Source organism: Loxodonta africana, chromosome 2, assembly GCF_030014295.1.
Source record: "Loxodonta africana isolate mLoxAfr1 chromosome 2, mLoxAfr1.hap2, whole genome shotgun sequence".
NCBI lineage: Eukaryota > Metazoa > Chordata > Mammalia > Proboscidea > Elephantidae > Loxodonta > Loxodonta africana.
The window spans coordinates 42,482,581-42,500,050 of NC_087343.1; the positions used below are offsets into that span (position 1 = coordinate 42,482,581).

A 17,470-nucleotide genomic window follows, 5' to 3' on the forward strand; every position below is an offset into this window, starting at 1 on the left:
GTGTATACTGTTTGATGCAAAACTAGTTTGTTCTGTAAATCTTCATCTAAAGTTCAGTAAAAAAAAATTAAAATTAAAAAATATCTAAGACAAAAAATACATACAAATATATCCCAAATCTAACCACTTCCTTCCATTCCCATTGTTTTAACTCTAACCAAAACACATTTCTCTCCTTGTCTGTTTTCTTTTGTTCTTTTTCTCCTACATGTTCTAAAAGATAAATTATATTACCTCCCTCCTTAATTCCCTCCAATGGAGTCCCACTGGGTCCAGACTAAAACCCAAACCTTTTGCCTTTGTTGTTGTTAGGTGCCATCAAGTCGGTTCTGACTCACAGTGACCCTATGTGCAACGGAATGAAACACTGCCCAGTCCTGTGCCATCCTCGGAATCGTTGCTATGTTTAAGCACATTGTTGCAGCCACTGTGTCAATCCAGCTCGTTGAAGATCTTCCTCTTTTTTGCTGAGCCTCTACTTCACTGAATATGATGTCTTCCTCCAGGGACTGGTCCTTCCTGACAACATGTCCCAAGTATGTGAGACACAGTCTCGCCATCATCCTTCTAAGGAGCATTCTGGCTGTACTTCTTCCAAGACAGATTTGTTCATTCTTCTGGCAGTCCATCATATATTCGATATTTTTTGTCAGTACCACAATTCAAAGACATCATTTCTTCTTCGGTCTTATTCATTGTCGAGCTTTCCCATGCATATGAGGTGACTGAAAATACCATGGATACAGTCAGGCACACCTTAGTCCTCAAAGTGAAATCTTTGCTTTTAACACTTAAAAAAGGGCTTTTGCAGCAGATTTGCCCAATGCAATGCATCTTTTGATCTCTTGACGGCTGCTTCCATGACTGTTGACTGTGGCTCTAAGTAAAACGAAATCCTTGACAACTTTGATCTTTTCTCTGTTTATCATGATGCTGCTTATTGGTCCAGCCGTAAGACTTTGTGTTGAGGTGTGATCCATACTGAAGACTGTGGTCTTTGATCTGCATCAGTAAGTGCTTCACATCCTCTTCACTTTCAGCAAACAAGGTTGTCATCTGCGTCTCTTAGGTTGTTAATGAGTCTTCCTCCAATCCTGATGCTGTGTTGTTCTTCCTGTAGTCCAGCTTCTCAGATTACCTGCTCAGCATACAGACTGAGTAAAGTACGGTATTTAGCCTTCCTCTCCAACCATATCTCTGGCCGTTTTCCCATATTGATCTTTTCTGCCTATCATACCAAGTCTGCTTCTATATAAGGGAACTTCCTGTTCCTTCTGCCTGGAACTGTTCTGCTTTATCTTTACATGACAACTTTCCATCATTCAGGACCTTCACTCCCACGTCACTTAAAACAGAACCGCTTCAACCACCCTATCTAAAGTAGCTTCCCCTGATCTGGCCATTCCCTCCCTTATATTATTTACATGCTGTTGTTTGTATTGTTCATGACTAACCGTGCCTGGTATATAGTAGGAACTAGATAGATTAAAACTGAATGAATATTCTTCATGACAGTCCTCTATGGGGAATGTATTATCCCCATTTTGAAAATGAGGAAAATGTGGCTTAGAGAGATTAAGTAATTTGCCAAAGATGATGGAGATGGTCTACCTCCAGAGCCTGAGCTAATGTGTAGCTTTCTACTCTTTGGGATGAAAGGAGAATAGCACTCAGAGGGCCCCCTGAGGTCATCGCATCTGTCGGAAATGGGCCTATTTATTTGGATCTCAGAGGTGGCAACTTCGTAAAACCTTGCTTTTTGGATCAGTGCCAAAGGGGGGTTGTGGTGGTGCGACAAGATTGCTTACAGATTTTTCTTCTGACAAGCCCAAGGGTCTGAAAGGGAAATGAGATTCACGTCATTAGGTAGCACCTGTGGTTACCACTTTAGCGTCCACATGGGAACTGTGCTATAGTTGAAAAAGGTTTGACTTTTTTTTCACTGTTTAAAGAAATTATTGAGTACTTTGAGATGCCCCTGAAAAGTTATATGTTAAAATAATGATTTCAGTAAATATTACTAAGGAACAATTTTTGAAAAAAACTTATGAGCAGATAATGGAAATGCACACATGATCAAACTGTGGTAAAAAAAGAAAACAGCCGTTAAAACAGAAAAAGTGAGACTGAAAGATAAAAGAGAGAAACCAACAGGTGGCTAAGCAACACTTTAACCACAGTGGAGGCTGACTCCCCAGAGTAGACGGAAACAATGGAGGCTGGGTGCTATAAAGTAGTTGTTCCTACAAATATTCAGGCTATGACAAGAGATTAACAGAAGCTTTAAACACCAACTAACACTGCCCCCCTCCAATCTCTGCTACATTAATTGAGTATCAACACTCTTGTCAAAAGACCATAATTATTGGCATCCAGAATGAGTGACAAAATCAAAACATCACCAAGTCTGTTGAAATCAAGATTAACAGTGCCACATTTTAGGTGAAACCTTCACCTATGGGGTATCTACAAACTTTGAGAAGTTATCACTAGCTTTCTCTTTTTCCTGGGGATGGCATTGTAATTTCCTTCTCTTCAGTTCAAAGTGCATTTCTCTTGAATTTATTTGGGATATCCAATCTTGAGATAAAAATACAATATAAAAAAAAATTCTATGAAACTGAACATGTGCAAAGTTTCCCCAGTTGTGGACAGTGAAAGCTTTCTAAGATGAAAGCTAAGTGATATATCAAAAGGAAACCCCACAGTGAAAACCAGGCCAGCAAGTTCATGGGCTCTCCTCAGAGAGGAAGCATTCTTTTTCTGGTAGGACAGCGGATACTGCCACTTGGCTTCTTTACAACATATTAGCAGTGTCTACAGAATCTAGCCCTGAAGAATCTGAAACTCAACTATAAAACTGAATCCATTACATCTGCCACTCCTAAAAGAAAACCCAGTTTCTTCTCTGTAGCAATTGGTGGGCCACAGTCTAGAGAATTACCCAAGCTAGAAACCTAGAGTCATACTCATTTTTTTCCTTTCAGAGGCAGAGATACCACTGGACAATGAAACAAATATCTAGTGCTTTTAATGGGCAAGACCTCATGCTACATCATAACTCACTTCAAGATCATGACTCACTGGATCTTTGAAGCCTTCATAAATAACATAATATAAACATGCATATTTTCAGCTGTTTATAGGAAGCAACATTGTGTTCTGGGGCATTTTATCTGTTGAGCTAGACACTGCTAGGTTATTTCTTAGAAAAAATAAAAAGCTATTGAGTATACTATGAACCAGAAGACATTTTTATAAAAGATTAACAGGAGACTTTGAAAGAAAAAAAACTAGGATAACCATTTTGATGGTTAAGGTTGTGTGTCAGCTTGGCTGGGCCATGATTCTCAGTGTTTTGGCAGTCATATAATATTGTGATCACTTTCCTGTTCAGATTTGACATGTGTTCACCCCCATGATGGGATCTGCTGTGAGTACACAATCAGCTGAAAGGGAGCTTCCTTGGGCATATGGCCTGCATTGAGTGTAAGGAGACATTCTGATAAGGCTTGGGGGTTTTTGCTTGTTCTGGATCCTGCAGCTGGCTCCTATTCACCTGACCTCCGGTTTCTTGGGAACCTTACCTGCAGTCTTGCCTGCCGATCTTGGGATTCGTCGGTCTTCACAGCCTGTGAGCAACAGCCCTGCTCTCTGGCCTGCCAATCTTAGGTTCACCAGTCCCTGTAGCTACATGAATCAGGAAAACGAGGTCTTTTGCGGCAGATTAGCCCAAAGCAATATGTCATTTGATTTCTTGATTGCTTCTTCCACAGGTGTTGATTATGGATCCAAGTAAAACAAAATCCTTGCCAACTTCAATCTTTTCTCCATTTATCATGATGTTGCTTATTGGTTCAGTTGTGAGGATTTCTGTTTTCTTTATGTTGAAGTGTAATCCACACTGAAGGCTCTGGTCTTTGATCTTCTTCAGTAGGTCCTTCAAGTTCTCTTCACTGCATAATGCAAGTTGTTAATAGGTCTTCCTCCAAACCTGATGCCGTGCTCTTCTTCATACACTCTAGCTTCTCAGGTTATTTGCTTAGCACACAGATTGAGTAAGTATGGTGAAAGGATACAACTGTGACACACATCTTTCGTGGCTTTAAACAACGCAGTGTCCTTTTGTTCTGTTCGAACAACTTTCTCTGATTCTATGTACAGGTTCCTCATGAGCACAATTAAGTATTCTGGAATTCCCATTCTTTACAATGTTACCTGTGATTTGTTATGATCCACAGTCGAATTTGTTATGATCCACAGTTGAATGCCTTAGCATAGTCAATAAAACACAGGCAAACATCTTTCTGGTGTTCTCTGCTTTTAGCCAGGATCCATCTGACATCAGCATGACATCCCTAATTCCACATCATCTTCTGGATCCAGTTTGAATTTCAGGCAGCTCCCTGTTGATATATTGCTGCAGCCGCTTTTGAATGATCTTCAGCAAAATTTTGCTTGCATGTGGTATTAATGATATTGTTCGATAATTTCCACATTCAGTTGGATCACCTTTCTTGGGAATAGGCATAAATATGGATCTCTTTCAGTCAGTTGGCCAGGTAGCCGTCTTCCAAATTTCTTGGTATAGACAATTGAGCACCTCCAGCGCTACATCTGTTTGCTGAAACATCTCAATTGATATTCCATCAATTCCTGGAGATATATTTTTCGCCAGTGCTTTCAATGCTGCTTGAACTTCTTTCTTCAGTTCCTCCTGAAGTGGTGGAACATCGACCAATGCTTTTTGGTACAGTGACCCTGTGTATTCCTTCCATCTTCTTTTGATGCTTCCTGCAACATTTAACATTTTTCCCATATAATCCTTCAATATTGCAACTTGAGGCTTGAATTTCTTCTTCAGTTATTTCAACTCAGGAAATGCTGAGCATGTTCTTCCCTTTTGGTTTTCTAACTCCAGGTCTTTGCACATGTCATTATAATACTTTGTCTTCTCAAACCACCCTTTGAAATCTTCTCTACAGCTCTTTTACTTCATCATTTCTTCCATTTGCTTTAGCTACTCTGTCTTCAAGAGCATCTTTCAGAGTCTCTTCTGATACCCACTTTGGTCTTTTATTTCTTTGCTGTCTTTTTAATGACCTCTTGCTTTCTTCATGTATGATGTCCTTGATATCATTCCACAACTCATCCGGTCTTCGGTCATTAGTGTTCAAGGTGTCAAATCAATTCTTGAGATGATCTCTAAATGCAGGTAGGATATACTCAAGGTCGTACTTTGGCGCTCATGGATTTGTTCTAATTTTCTTCAGCTTCAATTTGAACTTGCATGTGAGGAATTGAACGTCTGTTCTGCAGTTAGCCCCTGGCTTTGTTCTGACTGATGATATTGAGCTCTCCCATCATCTCCTTCCACAGAAGTAGTCATTTTGATTCTTGTGTGTTCCATCTGGTGAGGTCCACATGTGTATTTCCCATTTTTATAGTGCATATAAATCAGCATTTTTTTCTTCATTATTCCCACCAAATTTAGTTATTCTCTATAAATGAGGATAACTGCACAGACCTCACTGAATTAATATGAAGGTTAGTGAGCTAATATATGTATGTTAACATAATGCTTGGCTCTGTGCCTGTCTAAAACTGTTAGGTATTATTTTTATTGTTCTAAGAAGATCTGGCGAGTCACTTAACTTCTCTAAGCCTCAGTATCCTCAGCTGTAGAATGGGGATAATAGTTGCCCTGCCTATCTACCAGGGTTCTTACAGAGAGCTAACATGGGAATAAATGTGGAAGTACTTTTTAAATTGTAAAGAGAAGCATGGGGTTGGAATGGAAAATCTGGAGACATTAGGAGTTAACATCATTAGGTATAATTTCTGTCTCTCTAGTTGATTAGATAATTTAGGCAAATATCCAAAGGTGGGGCAAAATCAGGCCTAAAATCCCCAAACTTATGGGTCTGTGTGTTCCATGACTACGTGATCACAGCATCTTACTGACTACTTGCGTTTATGCTCAAGAAAAAAAAAAGAAAACCCAAACCTGTTGCTATCAGGTGGATTCTGACTCATAGCAACCCTATAGAACAGAGCAGAACTGCCCCATATGGTTTCCAAGGAGCAGCCGGTGGATTCAAACTGCCAACCTGTTGGTTAGCAGCTGAGCTCTTAACCACTGCGCCACCAGGACTCCATGTTTATGCTCAGCACTGTGCTAAACCCCTTATATACATTCTATTATAATCCTTATTTCGCAGGTGGAAAAAACTGAGGCTTACATAAATGGGTTCAGAATTTGCCCAAGGCTACAGAATAAGTGGTGTGCTAATTACCAACAACCTAACTCCAAGGCCTCTTCTTTTACACACAATACCCCAAGGTCATACCCTTCATTTGGAATACTATGTTTAAATTTCTAAGAGTGATTTATGATTAAAAAAAAAATTCTTAACTCCAAAAACTTTCTATTGTTCTATTACTTACCCTTTTGGAAGATACCTGGAGACTGCACAGCGTTCCATATTGCCGCTTGGGCTCCGCCAGCTTTTTCCTGGATGGTAAAAGTGGCAGTTCCTATAAGGACAGGCAACTTTAAATCTTTAGGATGCATGCAGGATTTTTCACAACTCTTACTGTAAGCTCTTTGAGGACAGAAACCTTCTCCTGATCAACTCTGAATCCGCTCACCAAGCCTTGTTCATAGTAGGGGCCCAGTATATAGTGATTAATTTGAACCAAGAAGGCAAATCAAATGTACAGATGAAGGAGGAGAAAACTCTACTTTCAGACTTGGTGTTCTCTCATTATAGCACAGCTGTGGTCCTTTGTCACAGGGCAAATTTGTCTGACCATGTTTCTGGCAACCAGAGAAGCCAGGAACATAAATCTGTTGGCAGTAAATACACAGACAAATGCCAAATTAAGTTTCATTAAGAAACGTATTAACTATAGTTTCTTAAACTCAAAGATGAATAGCAAGCATTTACTGTCAATTTTACACAAAATGTTTTACTTATAATTCTCAGCAATCCTATGAGGTATGTTTTACTGATATTCAGAGGTTTAACATATCTGAGGGCACAAACTAAGCAAGACCGCTGGGAAATGAATATACATTTGTATGATTCCAAAGCCTGGACCTTTCTTCTTATGCCTCTGATGACTCTCTTATTATCTAGCCTTTATATTATTTTTATTTTCCCTTCCCCCCAGCCCACAGTAACCATTATCCTATTTTTATCTTTAGGCATTTGCCTATTCTAGGTATTTCACATAAGTGAGATCATACATTATTTGTCTTTTAGTGTCTAGCTTATTTCACTCAGCATAACGTTTTAAAAATTTACCCACATGGTAGCATTTTTCAGAACTTCATTCCTTTTTATGGCTGAATAATATTCCATTGTATGTATTTACCACATTTTCTTTACCATTCATCTGTTGATGGACATTTAGGTTGTTTCTACCTGGTGGCTACTGTGAATAATGCTGCACTAAACATTTTTGTACAAGCAGCTGTGTTCCTGTCAGTTCTTTTGGGTAGTGGAATTGCTGGGTCATACGTTGACTGCCAACTCATCTGACTCAACGCGACCCTACAGGACAGAGCACAACTGCACCATGAGGTTTCCAAGGCTGTAATCTTTACTGAAGCAGACTGCCACATCTTTCTCCTGAGGAGTGACCGGTGGGTTCAAACCACCAACCTTGTGGTTAGCAGCTGAAACAACAGCAATGGGATGTTGACTGCATCCCATAAGTTTTGGTATGTTGTGTTTTCATTTTTTGAGGAATCACCAAATTATTTTCCATAGTGGCTATGCCATGTTATAATTTCACCAACAATGGATGAGGGTTACAATTCCTCCACATGGTCACCAATACTTGTTTTCCATTTTTCTGATAATAGACATCAAGTGGGATATCTCATTGTGGCTTTGATTTTCATTTCCTTAGTGACTAATGATGTTGAGCATCTTTTCATGTACTTGTTGGCCATCTGTATATCTTCTTTAGTGAAATGTCTATTCAAGTCCTTTCTCATTTTTTGACTGGGTTGTTAGTTTTTTTGTTGTTGAGTTGTGGGAGTTTTTTTTCTTTTTTTCCTTTTAAGCTATATATATACACACATGGAAACCCTGGTGGTGTAATGGTTAAGAGCTATACCTGCTAACCAAAAGGTCGGCAGTTTGAATCCACCAGGCACTCCTTGGAAACCCTATGGGGTAGCTCTACTCTGTCCTATAGGGTCACTATGAGTCAGAATTGATAGCAATGGGTTTGGTTTATATATATATATATATATATATTTATATAAAACCCAGCGCCGTAGAGTCAATTCCAACTCATAACGACCCTATATATACACACACACAAATATATAAATATATATATATAAATATATATATATATATATCTCCTAGATATTTTTTCCCTTATCAGATATATGATTTCCCCATTCTGTAGGCTGTCTTTTCACTTTCTCGATAATGTCTTTTGATGCACAAAATTTATTTTGATGAAGTAAGAAATTTATTATTTTGTTGTTGTTTATGCTTTTGGTGTTGTAACTAAGAATCCATTGTTGAAAATAAGGTCCTGAAGATTTACCCCTATATTTTCTTGTAAAAGTTTTCTGGTTTTAGCACTTACATTAGGCCATTCATTTATTTTGAGTTAATTTTCATGTATGGTATGAGGTAGGGGTCCAATCCATTTTACATGTGGAAATCCAGTTGTCCCAGCATAATTTTCTGGAAAAACTATTCTTTCTCCATTGAATGGACTTGGCACCCTTGTCAAAAATCAACTGGCTATAGACGTATCACTTTATTTCTGGCCTCTCAACTCTATTCTGTTGGTCTATATATGTCTATCTTTATATAAGCAGCACACTACTGTAGGTTTGTAGTATGTTTTGAAATAAGGAAATGTTAGTTCTCTAACTTTGTTATTCGTTTTCAAAGTTCTTTTGGCTTCAAGGCCATGTGAATTTGAGGATCAGCTTTCCTATTTCTACAAAAAAGGCTGGTGGAATTTTACATTGAATCTGTAAATCACTTTGGTAGTATTGATATCTTAACACTATTAAGTCTTCTAATCCATGAACACGAGATGTCTTTTCATTTATTTAGGTTTCCTTCACCAATGTTTAACGATTTTCAGTGTACAAGTCTTTCACTTCCTTGGATAAATTCATTCCTAGATATTTTATTCTTTTAAATGTAATTGTTTTAATTTCCTTTTTATAATGTTCATTGGCAGTGTATAGAAACACAACTGATTTTTGTACGTTGATCTTGTATCCTGTAACTCTGCTGAATTTATTAGCTCTAATAAAAACTAGAAAAATAGCTTTCTTGCGGATTCTTTGGAATTTTCTATACATAAGATCATATTGTGTGTGAACAGAGATGGTTTTACTTCTTCCTTTTCAACTTGGATGCCTTTTATAGCTTTTTCTTACCTAACCGCTCTGGCTAGAACTTCCGATACAACGCTGAACAGCAGTAATGAAAGGAGGCACCCTTGTCTTGTTCCTGAACTTCAGCTTTGACTAAAGAACATGATGTTAGCTGTGGGTTTTTGGCAAAGGCCTTTTCATTCTGTTGAGGAATTTTCCTTTGACCCAGTTTGTTAAGTGTCTTTATCATGAAAAGGTGTTGGTTTTGTCAAATGTCTTTTCTGTTTCAACTGAGCTGATCATGGGGTTTTTCCTTTTTCTATTAATATGGTGTATTACATTGATTGCTTTCTAATGTTGAACCACCCTTGCATTCCTGGGATAAATACTACTTGGCCAGGATATGAATACTACATATACCCACCTTTGATATCTATGTTTACAAATGACTATTTCATTTTTTAAGCATGAAAGTAGCTATTTTTTCATTTTTATTTATCCAATTTTCCAGACCTTTCAGTATGCGGTTGGATTTGGTTTGATAGTATTTTGTTGAGGATTCTTGCATCTATGTTCATAAGGGATATTGATCTGTAATTTTCTTTTCTTGTAGAGTCTCCATATGGCTTTAGTATCAGGGGAATGTTGGCCCCACAGAATGAATTAGGAAATGTTCTCTCCTCTTCTATTTTGTGGAAGAATTTGAGAAGGATTGGTATTAAATCTTCTTTAAAAGTTTGATAGAACTCACCAGTGAAGACATCTGGTCCTTGACTTTTCTTTCTTGGGAAATTTTTGATTACTAATTCAGTTCCTTCACTCATTATAGATCTTTTGAGATTTCCTATTTCTTCTGAGTCAAATTAGGTAATTTGCATGACTCTAGGAATTTGTCCATTTCATCTAGATTGTCTAATTTGTTAGCATCACTTGTTTATAATATTCTCTTATAATTCTCTTCATTTCTGTATGATTAATAGTAATGTCTACATATTCACTTCTGATTTTAGCTATTTGTGTCTTCTTTGTCAGTCTACATAAAGGTTTGTCAATGTTTTGATCTTTTCAAAAAACCAACTTTTAGTTTCATTAATTTTCTCTTTTGCTCACCTATTGTCTATTTAATTTATCTATGCTCTAATCTTTAATCTTTATTATTTCCTTCTTTCTACTACTACTGGGGTTTAGTTTGCTCTTTTCTAGTTCTTCAAGGTGTAAAGTTATGTTATTAATTTTAAAGTCTTTCTTCTTTTGTAATGTTAACTGTTTAAAGCAATACATTTGTCTCTGAGTACCACCTTCACTGTATCTCATAAGTTTTGGTATGTTGTGTTTTTGTTTTTATTAATCTTTAAGTATTTTCTAATTTCTCTTGTGATTTCTTCTTTTATCCCATTGGTTGTTTAATAATGTGTAGTTTATTTTTCATGTATTTGTGAATTTTCTACTTTTCTCTCTGTTACTGATTTCTAGTTTCATTCAACTGTGGTCAAAGAGATACTCTACATGACTACGGGCTTCTTAAACTTATGGAGACTTGTTTGTAACCTAAAATATGGTCTATCATGGAGACTGAAGAATGTATATTCTGTTGTTGGGTGGAGGGTTTATGTTTATGTATATGTTTGTTAGGTCTATGTGGTTTATACTGTCATTAAAGTCTATTTTCTTATTGATTTCTGTCTACAAGTTCTGTCCATTATTGAAAGTAATATATTCAAGTCTCTAAGTATTACTACAGAACCATCTATTTTTCTCTTCAACTCTGTCAATGTTTGCTTCATATTTTGGGGGGCTCTGTTGTTAGGTTCATGGATGTATACAACCGTTATATCATCTTGATGAATTGACTCTTTTATCAGATAATGTCTTTGTCTCTTGTAACAGTTTTTAACTTAAAGTCTATTTTGTCAGGCCAAGATGGCTGACTAGGTAGACGCTACCTTGGATCCCTCTTGCAACAAAGCCTCGGAAAAACAAGTGAATCGATCACATACATGACAATCTACGAACCCTGACCATCAAACACAGATCTAAAGAGTTAACCTGAGTGACAGGTAAGCGAACGCTGCGCCCTGAACCAGCAGCCGCTTCTGGAACCCACGACCCACTCCACAGCCTTGAGCCTTCGCGGTTCCCTGGTACCGAGTGGCGGGGCTGATAGCGGCTTGCTGAGCGGGGCAGGCACGGGATGCAGCCCTAACCCCAGGCCCCCTGGGGTAAACTCCGTAGAGACTCAGCCAGCGCAAGCAGGCTGCACACTAATGGGGCTAACGAGAGAACAAACGAGCAACCATGGGGAAGCAGCGACTGTTTTCAGAGCCTGGAGCCAGCGTCCCAGTCAGAAAACCTTGGCACCGGGTTTTGGACTGGGCGCAGGGGAGCTGAGCACGGCATCCTGAGACGGCGCAAACATGGAACGCAGCTCTAGCCCCCTGAAGTGACCTCGGGGGAAGCCCAGCCACTGCACGCAGGCAGCGCAGCGACGTGGCTGACAGAAGGAGAAGTCACTGGGAGGCAGACACTGGTTTTGGAGCCGGGAGTGCGGCATCCCAGGCGGGGAACCGTGGCGCTGGGCTTTAGACGGGGAACGGAGGAACTGACCACGGCTTCTGAGACAGCACATGCACAGGACGCGGGCCTGACCCCCGGGGGGAATCTCGACCCACCAACGCACACAGGCTACCCACCCCTCGGGAATCTCAGATAAAACAGTTCTCACCAAGCAAGATAAGTAACTTTGTCTATATTCCTGGGTTCTACACTCTTCTATCTATCTGATCCCTCCCCTCCCCTTCCCAGGTGACTTCATTAACATTGGAATTCCCTGGGCCAGAGAGTGAAGTGCTCTGCAGTTTTTTTTTGTTTGTTTGTTTTCTCTTTTCCTAACCCATTCTCCTGGCCTGAGAAAAGCAGCTACAAGAAACCCAGGGACCAAGAATCCTTCCCTGACTTCCTGAAATTGGACTAAAAATACAGAACCAACTCCAGCCCAGCATATGAGATCCACATTCTTGGGCTTTCATCCCTACAGGGAACAAGGTGGCTATTATAATGCAAAGGCAATTCTGATAATGATCTGACTGTAATTGTTTTAGCGGATTACTGGAAAGACAAGTTTCCCAGGTCTGATATCTCTACCTATTAAACAGAGCCCTCACTGACCCACAATGGGGAACTGAGAGCTGAAGCTCCACCCAGACCACCTAACCTCCTGCCATAGGGGTCTGAGGATAGTGACTTCTACCAATCTGTAGAGGTACATGCATTGGGTGCCTAAGGTACAGCTGCAGAGCCCACCCACCAAAATGCTTTAGGAATAGAGACACACCTACCTCACTGGCACTTGGGGGAAGCCTGTCAGCATCCTGCCCCCCCGGAATGTGACCCCCTGCTGCTACTAGAATCTGGTGCACACAACTATCACCACTACTCCTCTAAGCAAATAGGTGACAATCTACCCCACATACTTGGTGACCCAAAATCAGATTCTACTCAAGAATAGTGAATGGACTCTTAGGCTTATATTTCTGGTAACGTCCCAAACCAGCTGGTAAGAGGACATAAGTGATTCAAAGGCTACAACAATCAAGACAGCACAATCTAGTAGCCCATCTACGTATATTGAAACAAAACGAAACAAGATAAGACTCAGTGAGCAAATATAAAATAAATCATTACAATATCTTATAGATGGCTCAGAGACAGCAGTTGACATAAAACCACATAAAGAAGCAGACCATGATTGCTTCTACAACTCCCCAAACTAAAGAATCAAAATCTTTCCCAGATGAAGATACAATCCTGTAATTGCCAGATGCAGAATATAAAAAACTAATTTACAGAATGCTTCAAGACATCAGGGATGACCTCAAAAACGAAATAAGGCAATCTACAGAAAAAGTCAAGGAACACACTTATAAAGCAGTTGAAGAAATCAACAAGATTATTCAAGAACACAGTGGAAAAATTAATAAGCTACAAAAATCCATAGAGAGACAACATTCAGAAATCCAAAAGATTAACAGTAAAATTACAGAATTAGACAACTCAATAGGAAGTCAGAGGAGCAGAATCGAGGAACTGGAATGCAGAGTGGGGGAGTTGGAGGATAAAGCAATTGACACCAATATAGTTGAAGAAAAATCAGATAAAAGAATTAAAAAAAGAAGAAGAAACCCTAAGAATCATGTGCTGGCATAACTGGATATCCATTTGCAAAAAAATGAAACAGGACCCATACCTCACACCATGCACAAAAACTAACTCCAAGTGGATCAAAGACCTAAAGACTAAAACGATAAAGATCATGGAAGAAAAAATAGGGACAAATTAGGACCCCCAATACAAGGCATAAACAGAATACAAAACATTACTAAAAACGATGAAGAGAAACCAGATAACTAGGAGCTCCTAAAAATCAAACACCTATGCTCATCTAAAGACTTCACCAAAAGAGTAAAAAGACCACCTACAGATTGGGAAAAAATTTTCAGCTATGACATCTCCGACCAGCGCCTGATCGCTAAAATCTATATGATTCTGTTAAAACTCAACCACAAAAAGACAAACAACCCAATCAAAAAGTGGGCAAAGGATATGAACATGCACTTCACTAAAGAAGATATTCAGGCAGCTAACAGACACATGAGAAAATGCTCTCGATCATTAGCCATTAGAGAAATGCAAATTAAAACTACAATGAGATTCCATCTCACCCCAACAAGGCTGGCATGAATCCAAAAAACACAAAATAATAAATGTTGGAGGGGCTGCGGAGAGACTGGAACTCTTATACACTGCTGCTGGGAATGTAAAATGGTACAACCACTTTGGAAATCTATCTGGCGTTTTCTTAAAAAGTTAGAAATAGAACTACCATACTACCCAGAAATCCCACTCATCGGAATATACCCTAGAGAAATAAGAGCCTTTACACGAACAGATATATGCACACCCATGTTTACTGCAGCTCTGTTTATAATAGCAAAAAGCTGGAAGCAACCAAGGTGTCTATCAATAGATGAATGGTTAAATAAATTATGGTATATTCACACAATGGAATACTACGCACTAATAAAGAACAGTGACACATCTGTGAAACATTTCATAACATGGAGGAACCTGGAAGGCATTATGCTGAGTGAAATTAGTCAGATGCAAAAGGACAAATATTGTATAAGACCACTATTATAAGTTCTTGAGAAATAGTATAAACTGAGAAGACATTCTTTTGTGGTTATGAGAGGGGGGAGGGAGGGAGGGTGGGAGAGGTTTAATTACTGATTAGTTAGTAGATAAGAACTACTTTAGGTGAAGGGAAGGACAATACTCAATACACGGAAGGTCAGCTCAACTGGACTGGACCAAAAGCAAAGAAGTTTCTGGGATAAACTGAATGCTTTGAAGGTCAGCGTGGCAAGGGCAGGGGTTTTGGGACTATGACTTAAGGGGACTTCTAAGACAATTGGCATAATAAACTCTATTATGAAAACATTCTGCATCCCACTTTGAACTGTGGCGTCTGGGGTCTTAAATGCTAACAAGCGGCCATCTAAGATGCATCAATTGGTCTCAACCCACCTGAATCAAAGGAGAATGAAGAACACCAAGGTCACACAATAACTATGAGCCCGAGACACAAAGAGCCACACGAACTACAGACTTGCATCATCCTGAGACCAGAAGAACTATTTGGTGCCTGGCCACAACCGATGACTGCCCTGACAGGGAGCACAACAGAGAACTCCTGAGGGAGCAGAAGAACAGTGGGATGCAGACCCCAAATTCTCATAAAAAGACCAGACTTAATGGTCTGACTGAGACTAGAAGAATCCCAGCGGTCATGGTCCCCAAACCTTCTGTTGGCCCAGGACAGGAACCATTCCCGAAGACTACTCATCAGACATGGAAGGGACTGGACAATGGGTTGGAGAGAGAACCTGATGATGAGTGAGCTACCTGTATCTGGTGGACTCTTGAGACTGTATTGGCATCTCCTGTCTGGAGGGGAGATGGGAGGGTAGAGAGGGTTAGAAACTGGCAAAATGGCAGGCTGACTCATTAGGGGGAAAGTAAATGGGAGTATGGACTAAGGTGTATATACGCTTATATGTAACAGACTGACTTGATTTGTAACTTTCACTTAAAGCACAATAAAAATTATTTAAAAAAAAAGTATTTTGTCAGATAATAATATAGCCACTTCATCTCTCTTTTGGTTACTATTTGTATAGAATACTTTTTCTATCTTTTCCCTTTCAATCTATATGTGTGTTTGGATCTATAGTGGGCCTCTTCTAGACAGCATTTAGTTGTATCATGTTTTCTTACCTATGCTGCCAATCTCTGCCTTTTAATTAAAGAATCGGATCTGTTTATTTATTTAAAGTAATTACCAGTATTGAAGGACTTCTACCATTCTGCTTTTTGTTTTCTATGTGTCTCATACTTTTTTGTTCTTCATTTCCTCCACTGCTGACTTCTTTTGTGTTTAGTTGATTTTTTTGTAGTGAACCATTTTACCAACTTTTTACGATCTAAAATTGATCAAAGATGCAATCAAGACGCATTGATAATTACTGGTGATTGGATGTAAAAATTGGAAACAAAGAAGAACAATCAATAGTTGGGAAATACGGCCTTGGTAATAGAAATGATGCCGAAGATAGCACGGTAGAATTTTGCAAGACCAATAACTTCTTCATTTGAAGTACCTTTTTCAACAACATAAACAACAACTGTACATGTGGACCTCATCACGTGGAATATATAGGAATCAAAATGACTACAACTGTGGAAAGAGATGATAGAGAAGCTCAATATCATCAGTCAGAACAAGGCCAAGGGCTGATTGCAGAACAGACCAACAATTGCTCACATACAAGTTCAAGTTGAAGCTGAAGAAAATTAGAGCAAGTCTGCAAGAGCCAAAATACAAACTTGAGTATATCCTACCTGAATTTAGAGACTATCTCAAGAATAGAGTTGATGCAGTAAACACTTATGACCAAAGACCAGAAGAGTTGTAGAATGACAATAAGGACATCATATATGAAGAAAGCAAGAGGTCATTAAAAAGACAGGAAAGAAAGAAAAGACGAAAATAAATGTCAGAAGAGTCTCTGAAACTTGTACTTGAATGTAGACTAGCTAAAGCAAATGGAAGAAATGATAAAGTAAAAGAGTTGAACGGAAGATTTCAAAGGGTGGCTTGAGAAGACAAACTATTATAATGAAGTGTGCAAAGACATGGAGTTAGAAAATCAAAAGTAAAGAACACAATCAGCATTTTTTAAGCTGAAAGAACTAGAGAAAAAAATTCAAGCCTTGAGTTGCAATAGTGAAGGATTCTATAGGGAAAATGTTAAACGACGCAGGAAACATTAAAAAAATACAGAAGAAATACACAGTCACTATACCAAAAAGAACTGGCAAACATTCAACCATTTCAGGAGGTAGCATATGATCAGGAACCGATGGTACTGAAGGAAGAAGTCCAAGCTGCTCTGAAGGCACTGGTGAAAAACAAGGCTCCAGGAATTGATGGAATACCAATTGAGATGTTTGGACAAACAGATCCAGACCTGGAGGTGCTCACTTATCTATGCCAGAAATTTGTAGGACAGCTACCTTGCCAATCGACTGGAAAAGATCCATATTTATGCCTACTTCCAAGAAAGGTGATCCAACCGAATGTGGAAATTATCGAACAATATCATTAATATCACATGCAAGCAAAATTTTTCTGACAATTATTCCACAGTATATTGACAGGGAACTGCCAGAAATTCAAGCCGGATTTAGAAGAGGATGTGGAACCAGGGATATCATTGCTGATGTCAGATGGATCCCGGCTGAAAGAGAATTCCAGAAAGATGTTTACCTGTGTTTTATGGACTATGCTAAGGCATTCAACTATGTAGATCATAACAAATTATGGATAACATTGCAGAGAATGGGAATTCCAGAACTCTGAATTGTGCTCATGAGGAATCTGTACATCAATCAAGAGGTAGTTGTTCCAATGGAACAAAGGGATGCTGCGTGGTTTAAAGTCAGAAAGGTGTGCGTCAGGGTTGTATTCTTTCACCATACCTATTC

At 39.0% G+C, this 17,470-nt stretch overlaps 1 protein-coding gene across 1 annotated transcript in view; it reads right to left on the reverse strand.

Moving 5' to 3' along the window:
• CPLANE1 (ciliogenesis and planar polarity effector complex subunit 1) overlaps positions 1 to 17,470 on the reverse strand; it is a 175,812-nt gene that overhangs the window by 6,338 nt on the left and 152,004 nt on the right. The window contains exon 53 of the mRNA XM_064271392.1: positions 6,448 to 6,537. Coding sequence (XP_064127462.1) covers positions 6,448 to 6,537 — 90 coding nt within the window. The remainder of the gene's footprint in view (positions 1 to 6,447; positions 6,538 to 17,470) is intronic.